The sequence below is a fragment of the Tursiops truncatus genome, chromosome 1 (assembly GCF_011762595.2).
Source record: "Tursiops truncatus isolate mTurTru1 chromosome 1, mTurTru1.mat.Y, whole genome shotgun sequence".
Taxonomy (NCBI): domain Eukaryota; kingdom Metazoa; phylum Chordata; class Mammalia; order Artiodactyla; family Delphinidae; genus Tursiops; species Tursiops truncatus.
This window is the reverse complement of record NC_047034.1, coordinates 84,046,202-84,070,822: the sequence shown is the minus strand read 5'-3', so window position 1 is coordinate 84,070,822 and position 24,621 is coordinate 84,046,202. Positions and strand designations below refer to the sequence as shown.

Below are 24,621 nucleotides of genomic sequence, written 5' to 3'. Positions count from 1 at the left end.
CGCAGACCACGGTGCAGCGGGGCCGCGGCTTCCGCTTTCCGTGTTTCGCTGTGAAGTTGGCTCCGCCCCCGGCCCGGGGCCTTCCCGCCGAGCCTCCGCCAGGCTTCGGGACCGAGGGGCTGGGGAGCTACACGGCGATCAAGGCCAAGAGCAGCTCCCCCAGATCACCTTTCAGGTCACTTTCTCACAAATGACTTTCCCAGCGCTTCATCTAAAGGAGGTCGGTCCAGATATTCCAATAGTTCCCCGTTCATTTCTTTGCAACGCTTATCTTTCCTTGTGTTTTCTGTTTCTTTGTGCTTCATTATATCCTATCGGTCTTCCTCAATGGGCTGGAGACTCCATGAGGTCAGAGACTAGGGCCTGGCAGGAGCCTGGCACACAGGTTCTCAACCTTTGCTTAATGAACGAATGTTTTCATGAATTTATGCCGTCCTGGGACGAAAGTCCTGGCAGGCTGCGCCTTATTAATTCCTTTCCTCTCCCGTCCCTCAGCAGCTCTGGGACTTAAGCCTTCTGGGTGCTCAAGGGTAAAGGAAGAAGAGGGCCAAGGCTTGGGGGGCAGGTTCCAGGACACTTTCCCAAATTAGGGTAGGGGAAGGTAGCGGCGGGAAGAACTGTTTCTAGGTTAAAAATTCAAGCAGGCTGATAGAGGTCAGGAGAAAGGAACGGTAGCGACCTCAAATGAATATTTAAAGATACATTAAGAAGGTTTTAAGCCTCTTTCCTCCTCTATACTTTTGTGGCCATTACTGGAACACCCCTAACGGCCATTCTCACCTCACTTGAAGCAATGACCTTGCTTGCCCAGCATTGTAGCATTTGGGTCAGTTAAAGCTAATGAGATAACGATTAGACCACTGCAGAAAGCCTAAATGCAGTTCTAAATGTTTTACATCATTATTTTTGATTATCTACCAAATCGACATAAGGTGGAAGTTATTATCCCCGTTTTACCGATGAGGAAAATCGACTAAGATAAAAGTAACTCCCATAGAACTAATTTAAAATTATTTCACCCAGGCTTGATTTTTATATTCCACACATTGGCAGTGGTTTCCTTTCTGCTTTTGCTTCTTGACAGCTTTTCCCATCCTTAGAGCTGAACATGACAATTCTGTTTGGTTTCAACACAAATGGCTGACTTTAAAACACACACACACACACACACACACACACAAAAACAAAAACAACACTGGAAAAATGAAAAAGTCATTTTTTGTATATCTAAATATTTGCTTTAAGACGTAAATAACACTAATTAAACATTTTACTTCATTGCTTAGCACACAAAGAGGCCTTGGGGGAGTTCCTGGAAGAACTGAAATCAGGTAAGGCTCTCACTGAGCAAAGTGTGGGCTTTGAACCCAGAACTGCATTCAAATCCCTGCTCCCACTAAAAGCTATGTGATTTCGGGTAATTTATTCAACCTAACAAGCCTGTTTTCTCACCTGTATTATGGAGATTGTATTGTTACCTTCCTACTCAAGGCTGTGAGAATTAAATGAACTACCTTCATAAAAAGTACCTGGCTCTCAACAGTTACTCAAAAAACATTCGTTCCTTCCCTCTTCCTTTCCTAATCATAAACAAGAGCTATCAGTGCTTAGGACAGGTACCTCAATTAAAGAGTTCACACAAATAAAAACTGATGAGGAAAAAATCCAGTGAGTTATGTCACTTAATACATCAATGGTATCTGAAACGTCTATAAACCACCTTCATTAACTAACACTGTATGCATGTACTTTCAAAAATATCGGCATCCCCAGAACAAAAATTTAAGATTATTCTCATAGGGATAAATCAATTTATGCAGCGAGGAGTTAACTGCCACAAATGCCAAGCATAGTTTTTCTTCTTCCCTCAAACTAACTGCCTCTCAATATGGATGAAATTTTCCCCCAGTATCTATGAACTTTCTTTAGGAAAGTCAAGATTTTCTAATTTTGTAATCTCTAATAGTAAAAAATAATAGGGGACAGAGAAGGGAGGGACAAATACTTTAAAAACAGGTTCCAGGTAGCTAGAATTCACATGTGCTATTCATTTTGTCATGAAACATCAGTAAAGGACAAATCAGACTTTGTTTATTAAAAAAATACTTTACAGGAAAAAAAAAACTCTATGCATTCCATTGTCCTATTTTACAAAGAAATAGCTTAACAATTTAACACACTTAGACAGCTACAAAAAAGCACTGTGTTAAAAGGATTATTATTCACACAAATTTAGATTTAAGACTATTCATTAAAAACCTTTTTAAAACACTCATTAATGTCAATAAACAAACTAAGGCCACAAAACGCAAATAGTCCGCCAGGCAAATTATACATTTCATCTATATGCAAAGACCTCTTAGATAAATTAAAGCCACAGGAAAAAAAGTCTTAGCTGCCAATCAAAATGGAGTTTAGTCACAGAAAACACTATTACATGAAAATTTACAACATGTGATAGAAGTAGTACATTAAGTATTTCTTTAGAGAGAATTGAAAAGTGCTATATTAAGAGACAGTGGTCTCAACTACATGCACAAGTGAATCCTAAAAGATGTATGAAGAAAATGGAAGGCCATAATATTTATGGAGAGATACTTGCTTTTAAAGCAACAAACTTTCAGGATGAGGATAGGTCCCTTATGTGCTAAAGAAAAACATCTGTCTTGTACATTTCCTCTACTTACTGCATGACCAATAAATACAGCTACAACCTGTTTTTTAAAAAATAATACTTAGCAGAAATATGAACCTCTGGCATGTACTAGTGAAAGTTTTTTTTAAAAAACTTGTAGCAATGATAAAACAGATTTACAGACACAAACTCAATTATTCTAAAGATATAAATGCAAATAAATTTTTAATGGCAAATATAGATGAAAATAAATGATCTAATAATGAACTAATAATAATAAAGAATACATGCACTAAGGGGTTTTTTGAATTTTGGTATCTTGTTCCTAAATTAGCTTTCATTCTAGACAATAATTATAGAGGGAAAGGCAATAAGCAAAAGTTTCTCCAGTCATTAAGCATGAACTTTATGCCTATTAAGACTGATGCAAGACACCTTTTCCTAAGGTTTAGTAAATAATTTTATATGATAAGCCCCGTTTTCCCCCTACAAGAGCTTTTAATATTAGTCTACTGTAATTCCAACTATCTCTAAGGGGAAAGGGTACCTTTCAAAAGTCTTTAAATTCAAAATAATAAAGTACCAGTGAAACAAATTCTAAGTACTAAATTAGCAAATTAAAAGTACAATTAAGCCTAGGAATTCATTTTTAAAGAGTTAAAAACTTTGGAGGGGAAAGAAATATGTAGTTTTTATTATTATTACTTTATGAATTTGGGATACTTCATAATCCTACTCCTAGTGTATCTTGGTAATTATAGAATGACTTCTGGGGCAGGGGGAAGACTTTTCTCCTGATTAGTGAATACCATAAAATCGTTCTAGTTACTAAGTTTACTCATTTACTGGGTCCTTTCCATAAACACATTTAAAAAATATCCCTCTGCTCCACAAAATACTAAAACTTATAGCCACATTCTGCAAGTAATCTCAAAGAGCTGGCACAACAGGTAACATACCAAAAAAGGAAGATCAGCTTACATTTCAGTTACAACTTCACTGCCATCACTACTTTACAAGTCAGAAGACGCCAGATTGTTCCATGCCTCACTCCACCAAACCAAATAATTTAATGATTTTAGAAAAGTTGCTATCATTTGTATCACTAAACTAGGATACAGCTTTAAAGAAGTAAGAAACTCAAAACTTGCGCTTTTATATTCATCAGTCTTTAAAGCATGCTATTAAAATCTAATACTCACATAAGACATTCAGTTTCCAGATACATTACTAGCTAAATGTTTCTCTCTCAGTTCTATTGCAATTCTAACATACAATGAATTTATTAGTACATGATTTTAAACATTTTTATACTCTTTTAATATATGTTATATTGGAGTTGAGGGTAGAATGTTTTATAAAAAGAAAATGGGGATTTGCTTTTGATTGTAGGTCTTTGCAGATCCGCTGGTTCCTGAGTGATTATACACAGTGATGGCTGTCAGGAGACAGTCTCCTTGTTTATTAGCAATGACCAGCTTAGATGACAGATGGCATCTGCTGGATGGCAAGTGGGAGATGGGGAAATCGGATCTTGGAAGACAAGAAAAAAAATTAAAAGTTTTTGCTTTAACAACCTTGTTCTTCATGATTATTTTAAAAAGCAAATGTTGCCTGAGAAGAATTTTACTTTGCACAGCCTGGTAAAGCTCTATGAAATTCTTCTGGACAGAAAAACAAAAATAAGAAATAACCCAAACCCACATACTTTGTGATTAACCCCTTCCCCCTAAAATAACAAAATAACAAAAAACACCCTCAAAGGCAGGTCCCTTAAAAATTAGCCTTGATAAACCAGAATTTACCCTAAAATTTATACCCAAGATTTTAAAACACCCCTGCAATAATCACATTACTGTTCATACCATTCTAATTACCTTATTTACAAAGATAACTAAAACCAACATCATTTCCAATTCATAAATGGTTTACATTGAAATGTTTCTCTATTTGTCTTCATCCTTTTTAACAGAGAATACATACATATACATATATATAAGGAATAATACAGATTCTAACTAATCACTGCAGTATTTGCTGATGGTTACTTTTCTATCGGTTTACACAGTGACCTCTATACTTTGCTAATATGCATTTAACTACACAACAATATTGCACAAAGTAATATTTATATAAGATTTAACCTATTTCAGAATATTTTAGAGAAAATTCATATTTGATATTTCAAAAGATGCAGCTAAGTTTTCATGGTGACAGACATAATAAAGCAGCATCTTTTTTTGCCTATGTTAATGTAAATATTCCAAATCTCAACCTCCAGAAAAAAAAATCTCCAAATTGCACTATAACCAGGTAGATACAAGAATCTGGTCTTAGGTGTGGGGAGTACTCTTCCTTTAATAAACAAAAGGCCTATTGTATTATTAACTAAGAGAAAGTGAAATGTGTATCCCATTAACATTCTAAAATAATAGAAAGTTAAGACTACACTAGCTATATGAACTGTGCCTGTTCGAAAAAAAATGGTTAAATACTCAGGCACTAATAAGGATTAGGCTACCTGAAACTCTAGGATGAAGTCTAGTGCCATATTCTTTATTAGACAGTAGCAACACAGAGTAATAATAAATAAACCCAGGTATTCACCAGTTGAAACTCTGAACTGAAGTATCTCAACAGATCTTTATGATGAAGAGGTTGATGCCAAGTGACAAAAATAGTTTTTCCTAAGTTTCATGCACAAAATATGGCAGCCTCATCTGAAAGATAGGTATCATTCTCTAAGTTTGATACTCGTGATCAGTTTAGGAAGCAAAAGTATCCACACAGAATGTGAGGATGGTAGGAAGCAGAACAATAGAGTATCATGTCAACATTATCTATTTTACCCGAAATATCTTCCACAGTTACCATGTATTCTAGAAGAGATTAATGAACCATGGAGAATGAATGACCAAGGACTATTCATCTTTAGATATTTTTAATTGAAATATCCACTGGGCTTTAAATAACAGATACAAAAAAAGACAGTTTGGATCAGAAAGTGCTGTGCTTTCTCTTTTGTTAAGAAATCAGAGAGCCACTGAATTCCTTAGAAACTATCTGTTCTTTATGGTTGGAACTAAATAACTGACTTGCCCATGTACAAGATGCAGGAATTGTTTCCTGCGACCTATGCCATTTTTTACTGTAGAAACTGAATCTGTGCCATAAAAGCACAAGTACTAAACCATAAATCTGATCTTCTATCATAAAAACAGCAAATATGGCAAGAGACAAGGCAAGATAAAATGAAAGGAAGTGAATTATTTACCAAATAAGAATCTGTTATTCCAGAGAATTCTCATTTTGATTTGAAGAAGAGATTGAATTGTTACCTCACACCTTAAAACAGAAAGTAGCAGCAGACCCACTATTACATACTGTACTAACGGGATAAGATACAACTCTTAACTTTGCATAATCTGTGTAAAAAAGATATGCTTGACATTTGTGGAATGTCATTTCTCTTTATAGAATTATAGGCAAGATTTCTCCAATAAAACTTAACTTAAGCCAGTTATAAAACTATAACTTCACATCAAAATTTAAAAAAGTTAAAAAATGTGTTTGAATATGTACATATCACACAGGAGTGCTTGAATGTTCCTGTAGATTGTGTTGCTGGTCAGAGTCCAGTCTACTTTCCACCTTTAAAACTGGAATAGGCTGAGTCATCTGATCTTGCTGTAGATTAAGTTCAGATGAAGGTGGGAAGGACGATGAAGCAGTTGTCAAAAGTTGCATCTCTGTGCATGTTTCCTCAGATTCAGTTTTTATTCTCACACACTGGGAGTCAACTTCTAATTCTCTCTTTCCAGTTAAATCATAGTCCACGTTAGAGCTGCTTTCTGTGTTTTGAGAGGCTTCCACAACAGGGTGGTACTGTTTAAGCCTTATATGCCAGGCTAAGCTGCACACTGCTGACACTGTTTTGAACTGATGAATGACATTTCTAGGGATGAAGTAGATATCATTGTCGCACAGCTGAATTCTAGCATAACGAATGCCTTCCCGCCTCATTTGGTTTAGTTTCGCTTCATCCACCCACTGCACACACTGAAGAGAGGAAAAAAGTTGCATGAGATTTTAAAGTAAAATATGTAAAGATGCAGTCAAATAAAACATTATAATTAGCACAGGAGAACAGTAGGATCAAATTAAAGCTAAACAACACTGTATGATATACAACTTTCTAAAATTTCCTACAATTCTTGAGACACATTTTTCCTCATATTTTACTACATTTCTAGTAAAAAAGTACAGGTTAAAATTAGGATGGCCTAGGGAATCATTTAAGTAAGTATTTCAAAATGCAACTAAATATCAATATTCTTTGACCCACATAAGGGCAACATTTGTCTGCTCCTTCAGTGTCTTTCAACCTTTTGCAGGTGAGGACACGCAGGGCAATGGGATTAACAGCTGAGACTGCTCATGGCCAGAACTGAGTTATCCTGGGCCCTCTGACCATCCCAGGCCCACCTGGCATCCCAAAGACTGAAGGATCTTAAGCATTCTGCTTGGGAAGCTCCGTTTCAATGATTTTCAACACCCTCCACAAACAGCCTTTAATAGTAATAAAATTAAATTCACTATCCCATGTATCCAACTATAAGATAAAATGCAAAATTAAATAGGTACGGATACTTATTTCCAAAATCTCACTCAAAGAGAAATAAAAAAGCAAACGTTATTACCTGGGAAACTGGAGGTTCATGAAGGTCCAACTGAAGTCTCTGTACAACATCAGTAAAATCCTCAGCATGAAAACAAATCACATCTTTGGTTATGCGAGGTTGGTCACTCCTAAGATTAACAAAATTAAGCTTTAGAAACAAGCATCTCATAATGGAAAAAGGTGACAAATTTCAATCTTCCTGTTCCTGGAACTGCTATACTAGCAAAGAAATAGATGCATAACTCCTAAGGACAAAGTATACATTTGTTTCTTTAGTCAATTTAAAAAAAAATAAAACACCAATAAAGCATTTTTTTTCAAAATTAAAATTAATTGTTATAAAACTAAAACATCGATGACTAAAAACAGTTTTATTCTAAACCAGATGCATTTGAATCCTCTAACCACTTTGCCCCACCATCTCCATGCCACCCTATAATGTCATTATCAGGATGGAAAGAAATGGACAGAATACATCTCAGCCACACAACTGTCACACCTTCCAGCTTTCAAAGTAGAGAGCGGAAAAAAGCTAAATGATCTTTAACTTGAAATACTTAACCTGTGATTGAACTATAATTCAATCAAACTCTAACGTCAGATCAAACTCTACAGTAATATTGAAGGCCCTGAAGGCATAAAAACAAAGTAAAATACAGTTTTTAAATATGTTCTGAGCCTTGTTTAAACCGGGCCCCAACTGAGTGTAAAAGGGTGCAACCTCTATGAAAAACAGTATAGCAGTTCCTCCCCAAATTAAAAAACAAATTACCATATGATCTAGCAATTCCACTTCTGGGTATATATCCAGAAGAATGAAAGCATGGACGTGAAGAGGTATTTGTTCATAGCAGCCAAAAGGTGGAAGCAACCCAAGTGTCCACTGACAGATAAACGGACAAACAAAATGTGGCATATACATATAATGGAATACTATTTAGCCTTAAAAAGGAAATTATGACACATGGTACATGTGTACATGGTACAATATGGATGAACCTTGAGGATATCATGCTAACTGAAATAAGTCAATCACAAAAAGACAACAACTGTTTGATTCCACTTATATGAGGTATTTAAAGTAGTCAAATTCATAGAAACAGAAAGTAGAATGATGTTTACCAGGAACTGGGGGAGAGGAGAAAGGGAGTTATTGATTAATGTGTACAGAGTTACAGTTTTGCAAGATGAGAAAGTTCTAGAGATCTGTTTCACAACAACATGAATATACTTAACATTACTGAACTGTACATTTAAAAATGGTTAAGATTTTAATTTTATTTTATGTGCATTTTACCGTAATTTTTTAAAAACTGTCCCCAACCTTTCAAATTGAGTCCACACTTTAAGACATTAACCAATCTTGCAGCTGAGTTCTATTAACTTACCATTCACCAAACTGTACAGCTTTCAAAACCCCAACAGCAGCCGTACTCTGCCAGTCAAACCCCTGACCTACATGATCAGCATGAGCTCTTGTCCTATCTTCAAAGAGGACTTCACGGGGTTCACTGGTCCGAGGTAGGTACTGGAGATTTTTAATTTCATTCATTGATCTGTAGTTGATTTGGTTTTGAAGCAAAGAGGGGAAAAGAAGTATTAACAGCAGTAAGGCAAGAAGTCTACTAAAATGCCAAATTTTAAATAAGATGAGGGCTGAAAAGGGTTCAATGATTTCGATCATCAGCATTTAACACGCTATAGTGTAATGCTGAATGTGATTACCTTCTTCTCTCAGTATGTCACAATAATATAGAAGCTGTATCTTTGATTTGGCACAATTGTAGTGTTTGAATATATAAAATTTAGTTGTCTAGCAACAGAAAATACAACTCAGAGTTCAAGGCTGTATGTCTCTTTACCCTGAGTCATTTTTAAGTCTCAAAACATTCTACTAGACTTAATTCAAGATGGCAACCTGAGCATCTACATGATCTCCTTTCACGTTAAAAGAGAAGTAAAAGGCTTCAAACTAATGTGGTAGGGGTGGGGGAGAACAGTAGGAGAATGGATGGGAGTATAGGTGAAACAGAACTGGCTATGAATTGATAACTGTTGATACTGAATACATGGGAGTTTATTATATTATCTTCTGCTTTTTTATGTGCTCAAATATAATATGAATATGAAGCAACAAATGAAAGGCATTAGTGAATGAACAAGAGCAACACATTTCTGGAAGGTGAAAAATGATTAAAAGTGTCTTGGACTAATGAAACTGAGCAGAGAAAGCCACAGGCCTAGACTATACAAGAAGGGAATGGCAGCTAAAGAGGCTAGTATGATGGTAATGGACAGAAAGGCAGTAAGGTTGAGAAGGGAGCAAATAAAGTGAAATCTGCACATAAACCTGTCACGTGCCACCCTAGTGGTAGAAATTTGGACAGTCAGGCATTTACCCTCATGCAGAAGACTGTGGGTGACCCACCAGCATCCATCTCTCATCTTAATTTCTCTGAAAGAACTCTGATTTTTATTAGGTATCTGCTCCTACCCTATATGGAACCTCATTCACAAGCTCCAGAGGTAGATCCTGATGAGTTCTGGCAAACTACACTAAGCTCATTCCCCTTGCCAGTGAATGATTTAGGAATGAGCATGAACTGATCGATTCTGGCTAGCAATATGAGAGGAAATCTGCTAAGAATTCTGCAAAGCTTCCTGGCTCCTAAAAAAGAAGTAAAGGACAATCTCTTCTTCTTTTAGATATAACCAGATCCAGATGTGATACCTAGAACTGCTATAGCCATCCAGCAACCATAATGAAAGCCACTGTAAATACAAAGCCTAGGAAAGAGAATGACAGAGGAGAGAAAAGGAAAAGATGTTTCCTTGATGACAGCATTCAACCATTTGACTATATGGTGCCTAGAGTCAACCCCTCTGAACTTCTTGAAATACAGGATAACATTTTATTTTATGAACCAGTCTGAATCAATTTTGTTGCCTGTAACCAAAAGCATCCTGATAAACTTTCAGCCAAAAAAATCCTGCATGTTCTTCTCTAAACACATTGAACTTACCATATGAATAGTACTAACGTAATCCTCTGGTATTTGGACATATCCTTTAATGCCCACTTCTATGCCTGTTAACTCTGAAGTGAAACCTATCTATTGACAAGCCTCACTGAAATATAAATAGAATGCCCAGTAAGCCCAATGCTGTGTTCCTAAATTCGAACGGGTCAACCAAGAATCACCAGATATGTGAAAACAGCCTACAGCAGCCTGACAAAGACCAAAAAATGCAATGCTGAAATGTAAGGATTTTGTCAGAAGACAAAAGTCAAGTAAATGTCCCGAACCTGAAAGCAAAAAGATAATAAGAAATACGAGGATAATCAAACTGAGGGATCTATTATTCAGCCAACAGTAGTTTCATAAAGAAATAATAGTGAAAATGAAGAGATTACTGAAGCAACTAAGCAAGAAAAATTCCCAGAAATGAAAGGAGATGTGAATCTTTCAGTTTAAGGTACCCACCAAACAACAAAAAGGATTAAAAAATAAGAATTAAAGGCCCAAAGACGTATCATTATGAAATTAAGCTTCCAGAGAGGAAAAGAAAATAGGTTACTTACAAAAGAAGAATAATTACACTGGCATTAAGACTTCTCATAAACAATATTAGATACCAGAAGACACTAGGGCAATGCTAAAAAAAATCCTAAGAGAAAATACATCCTCTGGACTACAGCTAAACTATCAATCATATTTAATGACAGAAAAAGATATTTTCAGACATATGATGACTCAATACCTTCCTTTTCGTAGAATATAACTTGAGTATGTGGTCAAGCAAGGAAAAGAAATAAACCCAGAAAGAAGACAACCACAGGTTAAGGCAGAAAAAACATCAAATGGTAGATAACTGTGAAATAAGCTTTTCACACTGAAGTAAGAAAACACAGAGCTCCACAAGATTTCCAGGTAAAAAGTGATGAGTTAGAGCAGACAGTATGATTGAAATTCTGCATTCTTGAGGGTATGATAAAAGCAAAGAATGCAATGTAACTACCAACATTCTCCCCAAAAAGAGGCTATATAAAAAAGCAACAGCCAAAAAAAAAAAAAAGCAATCGCCAAAGTCATAGAGGAGAAGGTCAGTGTGATTCTAGAAAAAAGTAATGTATCTTAAGCAATAAACAGAATAGAAGATAATTAGAGATATGGTCAAGAGAAGTGTATGGTATCACCTCAAAAAAAGGCAATCAGAAACTACAGGAAGGACTTCCCTGGTCACAGTGGTTAAGAATCCGCCTGCCAATGCAAGGAACATGGGTTTGAGCCCTGGTCTGGGAAGAACCCACATGCCGCAGAGCAACTAAGCCTGTGCGCCACAACTACTGAGCCTGCACTCTAGAGCCCGCGAGCCACAACTACTGAGCCCACATGCCACAGCCACTGAAGCCCGCGTCCCAGCCACTGAAGCCCGCGTCCCTTGAGCCCATGCTCTGCAACAAGAGAAGCCACTGCAATGAGAAGCCCGCACACTGCAACGAAAAGTAGCCCCCGCTTGCCGCAAACTAGAGAAAGCCCGCGTGCAGCAACGAAGACCCAATGTAGCCAAAAATAAATAAATAAATTTATATTGAAAAAAACAAAGGAAACTACAGGAAAAACAGAATTAAAAAAAAAAAATCAGCATGATCCAAATATGAACGAAGCTAAAAAGTGGCATGATTTTCAGTATCTAGGTGAAATACAGAAAAGAAATATCCTTTTGTATATTATTCCTTTGAGTGATAACAAACCACCAGAACCTTAGAATATGAATATTAGCCTACTAGATGGATCTGCAATAAACTTACCTACCCATAATATTTTAAATGCCATCTGTTGGCTTTCAAATATTAGAATACATCTATTGACAAAGCATATAAAGCCTAATTATGGTTTTAAAGCAGAATATGAATTAGCCTCAACAATGTATAAGCACAGCTGACAAAAAGTAGAAGGGAGAGGAAGAGGATAAAGTAAGGCTCATTTAACTATTTGGAGAACCCATAAAGGGAATAAATCCCTATCTATTATACCAAGAAACTGACAAATTTCCTGTCAAACCCTTAAAACAAAACAAAAAAAGGCATTAAAAACAGAAATTGTTTTTGCCTCTGGTAAAAAGGTGTTTGCTTCTGGAGAGAAAGGTGGCCAGGATTTTTCATTATAAACCCTACTATACTGTTTGATGTTTTAAAACCCTGTGCATGTATTTCTTTAACTCTAGAGTTCATAAATTTAAAGATCATCTTCATTAGCAGTGCCCTGGATAAACAGACAGCTTCTCACATTAATTCCATCATTTTCAGCAACAGGGCATTCTCATTAATGCAAAAAGATGACATTACTTTTTAAGTTTTGATGTATTCACTCTAATTCAAAGTGCTTTTGAATGCCCCTCTTAAGAACACTTAATCCCAACAGAAATAAAATTTGATAGTACCTCAGATTAGTTGAGAAATAATAAATTATTAAACAAACGATGTTGCTACAACCGCCTAATTACTTGGAAAGAATGTTAAACTAAATTTCTCCCTCTATACTGAAATCAATACCAGGTAGATAAAATATGTAAATACTGAAATCACAGATGTACTAGGAGAAAATGTAGGTATTTTATAACACTAAATGAGAGAAGGCTCTTCTAAGTTTGCCACTAAAAAAGAAACCTCAGAGGAAAAGACAGATCTGACAACACATAAATAAAACTCTGTGAGTAAAGAAGAAAGAAACTGAAAAAAATTATGAGTAAAGAAAAAACATAAGCTAAAAGAAAAAAATGAGAAAAACCTATAACGTAAGAAAAAAATAGTTAATAGTTACAATACACAGGGATTTTTACAAACGAAAAATATCCCAACAGAAATATGAGTAAAGAAAATTAAGAGAGAATCACAAAAGAAGAAATACAAACGCCTCAAAGAAAAACAAATTAGAATAACACATTTTTGTCCAATCAGATCAACAAAGTTAAAGAGAATGTTAGTGGAGAGTATGGGGGAAAGGGTACTATTTTACTATATGGGTGGGAATATAAATTGGTACATTTCTGGAAGTCAATTAGAAATGTATATATACTTTGAGCCTTTAGTAATTTCCACTAAGAAATAAACATGCACATGGCACAAAGATATTATCTACCTACCTACCTATCAACCAACCACCCAGCTGGCCACAATCAATGATGTGCCATACATGTTTAACAATTGGCTTTAGCAGAGGAGATGGCTCATTTGTAGCTGATATGCTGATTTGTGTGGTATAAGTACTCACAACATGGCCAATTTCAAGTTACTAACGTGACCTCACTCAATGTGGAATTGCGAGGCTAATAATGCCCTGTAAGCTGGTACAAACTGGCTCCAGCATACCACTGTCATGTCTGTCAAAACACCATTTATACTGAAAAAAATGCAAACAATTTACACTAATAAAGAATTGGTTAGGGCTTCCCTGGTGGCGCAGTGGTTAAGAATCCGCCTGCCAACGCAGGGGACACAGGTTTGAGCCCTGGTCCAGGAAGATCCCACATGTCACAGAGCAACTAAGCCCTGCGCCACAACTACTGAGCCCGCGCTCTAGAGCCCACGCACCACAACTACTGAAGCCTGCATGCCTAGAGCCCATGCTCTGCAACGAGGAGCCACCACAATGAGAAGCCCATGCACCGCAAAGAAGAGGAGCCCCCGCTCGCTGCAACTAGAGAAAGCCCACATGCAGCAATGAAGACCCAAAACAGCCAAAAATAAATAAATTTATTTAAAAAAAATAAAGAATTGGTTAAATAAATCTTGATACAACCATACAGTCAAAACTACATAGTCATTTAGAAATGATGATATGGCTGCATCTTAATATAACATGTAAACCTAAGGGGGGAAAAAAAACAAGTTTTAAAGTAAACATCACATAAAGAATGAGTTAATCTGTGTAAAAAGAAAATTTATGAGTATATATGGACCAAAATTGGAAAGGTTAATGTGCCTAAATGGGTGGGATTATAGATATTTTTTGCCTTTTTACTTTTTTCTATTATCTTTTTTTTAAGTTTATAATAATCAGGAAACAAACAATGGTCATTTCCTTTTGGGAAGGATTATAGAATAAAAAATGTATGCAATACTTAAGAATTTAGAATATCAACATTCATCATCATGATGTACAAAAACTGCTATGGTCTAGCAATGTACAGAAGTTTTGGTTTACTGCCATGTTCTACCATGCCACCACCTTGCATTCATAAATAGTTTTTACAAAGTATTTTCATGATTATCTCAAGTACCTAAGGTTATTCCATACTTAGCTCTAGTATTTATTCTCCTATGAGCTTTAAGGTAAGGTCTAGCCTAGTCCATTAAAACTCACTTTTGGGTACTTATTGTGAGTTGCTATTTTTTGAGTTGCTAATTTTCAGTCCCATTAAATTGAGATTTTTTTCATAGTCCTAGAATAAGTTAATCTACATTTGTTTAAACAAAATAAATTTGTCTGAAACAATGTTAGGCCAATATGAATTGCTGTAGGAGAATACATCATTGGTTTCATTCAGTAAATACTGATCACTTGCTATGTTAATGAAGACAGAGGAGAATTAGACTGTCCTCAAAAAGGTTAAAATTTATAGTAAAAACCAAAAACATGTAAACAGATCATTAATGAACAGAATGATGTGTGAGCACAGAGAAGAGAATGACTAAGTCTAAGGGAACAAAGAAAAGCTTCACAAAGGAAGTGACATCCAAGATAAGTTCTGAAAATTCGTTAAGAGTTTGCCAGGTAGAGAGGAAGATGGAGGAGGGGATGCCATTCCAAGTAAAAAGAGCAGTGCAAAAGCACAGAGTTGTGAAAGACCATGGTTTGGAAACTGAGTTCAGCATGACTGGAGCAGACTAAAAGCAGATACACCTAGAAGAGATACTGTCAGGGCCAGATTAGAAAAGATCCTTGTAATCCACACAAAGCAGTTTAGACCTTTATCTTACAGGCAGTTAGGACCCAGGTTTTAAGAAAAGAAGTGAAAATTAAATTTGTTTTTTTGGAAAGTTGCCTCACTCTGGTAACTGTGTAATGAGTTCACTGGACTAAGGAACTGACGGCTGGAAGATTTACTTAAGATAGCTCTTCAAATAATTTAGAAAAATGGTTTTGAAACTGTGCTCAAGTCTCAATCATCTCTATAAGCAACCAACTAAAAAAAAGTGCTTCTGTTTATTTGAGAAAAATAAATGTTTACCGTCGTCTTTTGAAGGGTGACTTTGGCATATCTGCTGTAGGGATCATCTGCTCTCCTGGCCTTACCCACATGATAGGCCCATCATCACTCTGGGACCTACACTGGAGTCGAAGGCTAGAAAGCGTACCCCAGGGCAAAGTCATCTGGAAGTCAGAAGAATAAGTCACGTTAAAAAAAATTTTTAGACTATTTACAAGTTAACCCCTCACACCCAAAAGAAAGCTCTAAGGAGGTTATTTTGTGTGTGTGTATGAAGAAAAAAATGTATTAGACAGTAATTTATATGTAAAAAAGAATAATTGAAGTATTTTATACCAATAATTTTCTAAACATTTCTACTCAAAACATTGGATAAAAAAATTTTAATAGATAAGATTAGCTTAAAACTTTTTAATGGAAAGTGTCCATTTAAGTAACGATCAGAACTTTAATAACCTGAAAAACACTCACTTTCAGAAATGGTGATTCTTCTAACATATCAAGGAACTCTGGGAAATAATCACCAACTTCTTCATCTACTGCTCCAACAAGACTTATCTGCCGCATAGGACCTGCTCGGTAGGTGCCACAGCAGTATGTCCTGTTGACCTGAGATAAAATGAAAGAGGGGGGAGAAAGGACTGAAGTACACTATAACATAAGAATCAGGATAGGGTATTATTTCCAATGTTGCTATTTCTTCTACATACTAAGAATTCAACGGTCAGTACCTTGGATAAAGTCAATAGTTACAGAAAGGCACCCTAGCACACTGACAAATACATTGATATATGAACCATAAACAGAAATTTCAAGGTGAAAGTTAGTCCATGGTCCAACGTCTCAAGGAAATACTGAAAACATTAAGATAAACTTCTCTGAGAATGATGATTTTTGAACTTTGTAAACACTTTCAAGTGATCTTTATAAGGAAAAAAAATCAGTAAATAAACAGTTAAACTGACAGGGCAGGGGAAAAAAATAGACTATTGTCAAATTAATCTTCCATATTCATTTTGTACTCCCTAGCTTGAAAGCCTTCACATCAGGCCAGATACCAGGTTGACTGTTATTAAATCCAATCTCCCAGTACTTCCATATAAGATCCTCCACCCTAGGCAGGCTGATATTTTTCTCTAACCAACTTATGCCATACTTGTATCTATCTGTAGTGATTTTTCTCCTGAATCTGCCCTTCTTGGAATGTCCTCTTCTCTGTCAACCTAAATCTTAACTTTCAAAGATGAGTTCAAGATTTTTCTTCTGAAAGCCTTCCTGATCTCCCTTGATAATCTAATGTTACCTGCAAGCATAGACATTTTCTCTGTACCAACTCTAGTAAACTTAGGGCATATTCTATACAAGTTTGCAGCCCAGGGAATCTTAACTTTCAAACAGAATCTACCAAGTGATTCAATACAAGCTGATATTATTCTTCTAGTCATTTTCATGTATGTTCTTAATATTCCTACCTCCAATTCGGAATGAATGTTTCTCAAATGTAGAGACAGATCCTGTGCATACAGATGACTAGACTAAAAATGCTGGATTCTAACCAGGATTTCCACCTTGGATCAGTAACCTAGCATTTTCTACCTCAGGTAAGATGCAGATTAGGTTGAAAAGCCTAACATACAATTATACATTTAAATGATGGGTTTCTATTGAAGAGTCAAAAAAAAATTTTTTTTAAGAATCACTTCTTATTGTTTCAAATATCACCTCTTTTGCCTCAATAGAAAGCATAAATGACTGTCTAGTATTTCTTTCACAGTTCTTTAGTGCTAGTTTTTTAGCAGCATTTTCAGAATCATCCCACTGTTTTTTTTTTTTCCATAGACAATTTAATGTCATCCCACACATACACTCACACCAAAAAGAGGTCTGAGATCTTGTTATCAAATAGCAGAGATTTCTTAATTCCTTACAAATTTTTCCCCAAAAATCTCTTTAGGTGATCCTTAAACAGCAACCGCCCAGGCCAGAATTACCTTGCATATATTTGTATGAATTACCTTCCATTTGTTTGTATGATCATCATGCTGTTAAAAGCCAGGGGAGGCAGTCTGGGAAAGAGGATGATTATGGAATACAGAGATAAGGAAGCTTTTCTAAGTAAGCATTATTGTAACCTTTCTAAGCCAAGCACCCTAAAACAAGCAGAATTTAACTTTACTACAAGTTCTAGGAATAGTATGCTTTCAGGGCTAATAAAAGAAATACCACTCTCCTCCAAATACCTCCCCCCAACTATTCCCAATTATCAGAAATTCCTTCCAACAAAGGCTTTCAAGCTATGTGGTAAATGTCCTAAAGATGTGTCACAATTTAAATCTCACATAACTTAAGAGACCAATCTTTAAGAAGTACACTGCCATGTGGTAGTTTTCACCAACTTATGTGGCCTACTAGCTTTGAGACTATACAACTCTTAATGCATTATTAATTTGAAGGAATTCACATTAAATTCTGCACACAAAGTGAGACTGAATAAGCATTTTTATACAGTACTCTGAGATTACCTAATTTAAGTACCACTAAATTCAATAGCACTGAACTCGAAGACAATGTAAAAATGCAAACACCTAGGATAATTAATATGTGACATGAATAAACATAAAGCATCCTTTCCTATTTGGAAAGAGAAAGTAAACCTGAAGAGGAGAAACTGCTGAATTTATGTTTGCTGAGTCTAGAAATAATCAGCCATTCAATCGTGGCCAAAAAAAAGGTAATAGTAGTAAAGCTGATTAACAGTATCTATCACTTGTATAAAATAATTTAACAAATGTTAATGTTTGTGATATATTTAAAAAACTAACAGCACAAGTTAGAAGATGGACAACATTTATGGCCAGAAATTCGACATGTACCAACTGTGTGACACTAATGCCAAACAAGCAAATTACTAACTATCCCCAGTATCTATTCTACCCCCCCCTTTTTTTTTAAGTAACAGAACTTCTTGGGCATATAGCTGCTTGGCAACTAAGTGTGGTCTATGACTAAGTTCTGGCCAATGAGATGTTAGCACAAGTCACATATGCAATTTCTAGAGCATATGTAATTAAGTGGCTTGCTCTCCATTTCCTCTTTCTCTCTTCTGAGGGCCAAGTTCAACCATGCACATGACAACACCAAAGGAAATGGCAAAACTTAAAAGACAGAAGGAAAGGAGAATCCAAGATGACATCATGGAACAGAGCTGCTTACCTCTGGGCTTGTTACTTGAGAAAGAAACTTATTTTGTCCTAGCTACTGTATGTGCGATCTCTTTGTTATGGTGGTTTAGCCTATATCTTGTATACTTTGTACTAAGGGAGGCAATACTCCATATTGCACAGATGACACCTGGAGCATTATCTCCTGCTCTGGGCTAAAAAAAAAAGTCTATTACAAGAGCACACCCGAAAGAGAACAATCAAGATGATTAGTGACTTGGAAATCATACAGATTGGAGGAAGAGTGATGAAATTAAAAATATTTCAAAAGTATTTGACTTGAAATGATTAAAGTGGGGACACAATAGTCTTCAAATACTTGGAAGCTTATCACAGAAGAGTAGACTTATATAGCCTTAAATAAAGAACAAGAATTACAGGAAAGCCAGTATCATTCATTTAATAAAAGTTTACTGTATATTATATGCAGACACTGTCCTAAACACAGATACAGCAAACCAGACCCATCCTTGGCCCCTGGAAATTTACAGTCTAGTAGAGAGAGGCATATACTAAACAAATACTTAATTATAAACTGTGACAAGTCTTCAGGCACCTGTAGGACACTATAAAAGAGAACACGGGATGCTGATCTAGGGGATAAACTGTTCCTCAAAGTAACACTGAATTAAAATTTGTAGAACAAGTTTAACGGAAATAAAATCCCTTAAGCATCACCCTTTCCAGGGTCTAGAAAAAAGCTAGTGATGCTAAACACAGAAAACAAAAGAGAAAAACAAAGATGAGACTGGAGAAACAAGCTGTGGCTGGATTATGGAAAGCCTTGAAGACCACATTAAGAATTGGGGGAATCACTGAAGGATCTAAAGTAGTAAAAGGAAAGTTAATAGATTTGCCTTTGTTTTTTTAGGGGGGGTGGGGGGCTTGGGAGTTGTTTTTGTTTTCTCAACAGGACACTGAAAGAGAAATGACTAGTTAGGAGGTTTCTGTAATATTCCAAATAAGAAACAACCAACTAAGCTAATAACAGTGGAGTTGATTTTTTAAAGATTTGAAAAATAACCATAAGATAAAATTGTAAGGACTTGGAGAAAGTTAGATATGATAGAGAAAAGAAAGGAGTGTCAAGGATGTCTTGCAGGTTCTGCCCTTTGCAACCACATAGAGAAAGCACTCTTCCTACTAGAGGAGAGGACCAAGTTTGGGTGGGGAGGTGGTATCTTCAGTTTGGGACATAATGAGCTTGAAGTGTGTAGTAGGCGAAATAACGGCTCCCAAAGATATCCAGGTCTTAATCTCTAGAACCTGTGACTGTTACCTTATACGGCAAAAGGACTTTTCAGCTGTGAATAAATTAAGAATTTGGAGATGGCAAGATATCCTGGGTTATCCAGGTGAGCCCAAACGTAATCACAGTTGTCATAAGGAAGCAGAGGGAGATTTCACCACAGAGAGAAGGTGACTTGGTGATAAAAGCTGAGACTGTATTGATGCACTTTGAAGATGGAGGAAGGGAACACAAGCCAGGAAATAAAGATGGCCACTAGAAGTGGGGGGGGGGGGGCACAAACAAACAAAAACCCCACAAAACAAAAAAGCAAGCAAACAAACAAACAAAAAGATTCTCCTTCAGAGCCTTCAGAACTGTAAGAGACTAAATTTTTGTTGTCTTAAGGTACTATGTTTGTGGTAATTTGCTGAAATCAGAAGAGATGGGTACTGAGGTTACAAATCCTAGTCATTGTCAGTAATCGGAACTTTAGTCTTAAGAGAGACCTGACTAGAGAAAATATGGAGTCCAAAGAACAGGGGTCTTGGAAAGCTCCAAATTAAAAAAAAAAAAAAAGGGAAAGAAAAGTTGACAAAAAACAATGTAAAGGAGTTGTTAAGTGGTCAGAGAGGTTCGAAGAAAACCAAGAGAGCGCAGTATCATGAAAGTCAAAGTAAGAAAATACCTCAGGAGGAATTTGGTCAAAATGCTGCTGAGACTTCTACTATGATGCAGATATAAAATGCCCACTGGTGACCTTAGCAAGAGATGTTTCAGATAAATTATGAGGGCAGAAACCAAACTGATGTGGAGATATGAGGCAATGGAGACAGCAAGTGTAGACAATTCTTTCAAGAAGTTTGGCTGTGAAAGTAAGAAGAGTTTGTAGTTAGAGGGGGAAATAGGATCAAGGGAGAATTAAGATGGAAAGACTGAGCAACCCTCCATAGGTTGTATAAGCTTTCACCAGCAATATAAGAAAGTATGTATTGCCCCATAACCCCATTAACAGGATGTTATAAAATTTTTGGAGTTTAACAAATAAGTAAAAACTGGCATCTTAGTAGTTTTAATTTCATTTTCTTAGGAATGAAGTTGTATGTCTTTTCAGATAAGAGGATTAAAGGGCCATTTGTATTTCTTTTTCTGTGAAATGTCCATTTACAATGCTTGCTCATTTTTATACTGTGTTGCTAGTATTTCTCTTATCTATTTCTAGAGCTCTTTACAGTTTAGGAAGGTTAATTATCTGTCAGGTGATATGAATTTATCTTTTGACCTTGCTTACAGTGATTTTTGTTTTTGTTTTGGTCATAGTTAGAAAGACCTTTGCCACTTAAAAGTTGTAAAAGAATTCCTTCATGTTTTCTTACATTTATGTCTCCATTTTCTACATTTAAATCTTTGATCCCATTTGGAATTTACTGCGGTATACAGTGATATGAATACTAAGATAAATTCTAGATATCCTGATGTCCCAACACTACCTTCTCTTGCCACCAATGATTTGAGATGCTATCATTTTTATATATCACATGCCTATATGTATTTGGGTCTATTTCTGGACTTTTCTGCTTCACTGAACAATGTTCATTAATTAGTATACACTTATTTAATAATTAAATCTTTAGAATGTATTGGTATCTGATAGGGCACTCCTCCATCATTGCTTTTCTTTTTCAAAGTTTTCCTGGCTGTTCTTGTCTGTTTATTTTTTCATACAAACTTCCAAGTCAGGTGACTGTCCCAGAACAAAACAACTACTGGTATTTTTATTGGGATTATGTTCAATTTATAATTTAGGGGAAATCGTCATTTTGATGTTGGTTCTTCTTAGTCCAAGAATGTGCTATATCTTTCCATTTATGTATTCTCTTGTGTGATGTTTTAATGCTAACACAAAGAGTTTGGTAAAGGTGAAGAAGACTGCTAGTTAAACAAGGCAGACGGAACATATGATTTATTTATATTCCTTATCAAAACCCCACTCAAGTGAGAGTAAAATAGAAAGCCTATAAATTCCAGAAGCTCAAACAGAACAGAAGCAAAAATGATAGATACAAGCTATCAAAACATTTTTTGAAGGTTAAAAAAACGTACAGGGGAATTAGCAGATGGAGAACTTTGAACACTGAGTACCTGTATAGAAGATACCCAAAAAGCAAGTTCGTGCTACAAAATCATGGAAAGGCTAAGTATCACAGAAGGTGGGTAACCAGGCATAGAACTAAAACAAAGGAGATGGGTTTGAAATCTGTTTAAGAGTCAGTCAGACCCCTCCACTTACTTACCTTCCACCTCCCCCTCCTATACTCTTTCTTATCCTACCTATTTTGTGGAGAAAGTTAACCAGAAGACTATAGAAACAAAAATACCAGGCACAAGTATGGAAGAGACCCAGTATACTGAAAAGAGGGAATTAAAATTCCATATATTTTAACGATGAAATCACCTACCTACTTTCATAGTTCAGCTCCAAGAATTCTAGCAGACAAGGATATAAGCTACTCTGCTCCTCTGGCAAAAATGTGGTGGACTCTCAGCTGTAAAAATTAAAAGCCCCAAAGAAAAGACCTCTAAATGCTGATATTGGGAGCTTTTCTACAATGATATGGCCAGATTCCCTACCCAGTCATCAAATGATAAGTCCTATTGTAAGTCCTACAGAGTTTCTAATCAGTTTTGTACTGACTCATATCTAAATATAAACAGATCACCAGATGTTTGAAGAAAATAACTAACATAAACAGAAGATTAAGACAAGCAAAAACAAACTTGATGAAACAGAGACACCTTAGAGCATAAAAGAAAATTTCAAAACAAGAATAATTAATATCATCAGAGAGATCAAAGAAGACATTGCATCCATGAAATAAAAACAGGAAAGTTACTTTTTTTAATGAAAAAACAAAAAATAAGAACAAGCTCTTAAATTCAAAGTATTACAGCTGAAATAAATCAACAGGAGAAAAAGAAGATAGTAAAATCTCCCCAGAAAGTAGAATAAAAAGACAAAGAAAAATAGAAGGAACGATAAGAAAATTAAAGGTTTAGCCAGGAGGCCTAACACCCAACTCAAAAGTTTTAGAAAAAGAAGACAGGAAAACTGAGGTAAGGAAATTAACAAAGAAATAATAGAAAATTTACCCAAATGGAAGGATATGCATTCCCACGTTGAAAAAACCTAAACGTTCAACAGAGTGAATTAAAAAAAGACTCATTCCAATGAGATCTGAGAAAATCACAGAGGTTGCAGGTTGCTTTCAACTACACTGGTGATGCTTTATACCTTGGGCCAGGTGGCAAGAACACAGGTTTTTGTTATTATTCTTTACCCCTCTTTATATGTCTGAAATATTTCATAAATTAAAAAACAACAAAAAAAAGACCCATTTAAAGACACATTATTCTCAGTGTTTTGAAATTTTATAGGAAAGAGATTTTGAAACTTCCAGAGAGAAAAAAACAGGACAACTTGACATTGGATTTCTCAGTAGCAGCACTAGAAGCTTAAATAAAGACAGTGGAGTAACACCTTTTATCTGCAGAAAAATGACCTCCAACCTAGAATTCCACACCTATCTGAACGACCAATCAAATGTAATGGTAGAAGAAAGTCTTTTCAGACATGTGAGGTCTCATCTGAGTCACTGAAATGAGGCAACAGAATAGTCATGGAATCCCAGAAGAGGAGAAAAAGGCAAACAGAAATCCCAGGATACACATGTATAGGATACGTGGGATATATACAAGATATACCAATACATCTCAGGATAGACCTCTAGATATATTCTTACTTCAACGCAGCAATATTACAAAACTGTAAACATGTTAAATGTCCAAATACAGGAGAATAAAGTGATATAGTCAAACAACAAAAAAAATATAGTGGTTAAAATGAATGAACTAACTAGAATTACATGTATCAACATAATTCTCAAAAGCAATGTTGAACCAAAGCAATCTGTAGAATGATACATGCAGTATACTATTTATAAAGTGTTAAATCACACAAAATTGTTATATACAGTTTATACATTCATAGATGCATAGCAAACTATTAGAAGATATATAGAAATGATAAACCTCATATTCAGAATAAAGACTGACTTCTGGGGAGAAAAAAACCATTCTTTTAATAAAAATAAAGGAAACATACAAAGCAGGAATTCACTTAAAATCATGTGCAATTTTCTTTGTATGGGAATGGAAGGGGTAAAGATGGGATGGGGGTGAGTTAAGGTCCTAAGCAAATGGGTATAGAGTTTCTGTTTGGGATGATGAAAAAGTCCTAGAAATGGATAGTCATGATGGTTGCACAACACTGCAAAAGTATTTAATGCCCGTGAATACTTTAAAATAGTTAAATAGTAAATTTCATGCTATGTATACTTTGTGACAATTTTTTTAAAATCCTAAACAAGGTGAGGGATAGAATCCAGAACACAGGCAGAAGGATTAACTTCTGAGGAGGAGGTGAGATAGCTTCTCTACCGTTAACAGGAGGGAATGCAGAAAAGATGTATACAGACAAAAAGTCTAAACAATCATCATGAAGAAAAGGCAAGCAAGTTGACCAAAGAAAAGAAGTTTCCTACACAATGTTGAGGGCCCACTGGAGGCCTTATGAAACGTTATG

The 24,621-nt window shown here is 35.7% G+C and overlaps 1 protein-coding gene and 1 long non-coding RNA gene across 2 annotated transcripts in view; one reads left to right on the top strand and one right to left on the bottom strand.

Moving 5' to 3' along the window:
* The first annotated feature begins 14 nt into the window (after window positions 1-14).
* On the top strand, window positions 15-24,160 carry LOC109547400 (uncharacterized). The gene is made up of 5 exons (XR_004527771.2): window positions 15-220; window positions 1,287-1,331; window positions 8,724-8,837; window positions 16,008-16,109; window positions 18,639-24,160. It is a non-coding gene; the product is annotated as an uncharacterized lncRNA (long non-coding RNA).
* RSBN1 (round spermatid basic protein 1) overlaps window positions 2,070-24,621 on the bottom strand; it is a 42,622-nt gene continuing 20,070 nt past the window's right edge. Inside the window, exons 3-7 of the mRNA XM_004317774.4 lie at window positions 16,002-16,139; window positions 15,552-15,694; window positions 8,705-8,872; window positions 7,336-7,444; window positions 2,070-6,694 (exon numbers count right to left, since the gene is read on the bottom strand). Coding sequence (XP_004317822.1) covers window positions 6,221-6,694; window positions 7,336-7,444; window positions 8,705-8,872; window positions 15,552-15,694; window positions 16,002-16,139 — 1,032 coding nt within the window. The 3' untranslated portion in view covers window positions 2,070-6,220. The remainder of the gene's footprint in view (window positions 6,695-7,335; window positions 7,445-8,704; window positions 8,873-15,551; window positions 15,695-16,001; window positions 16,140-24,621) is intronic.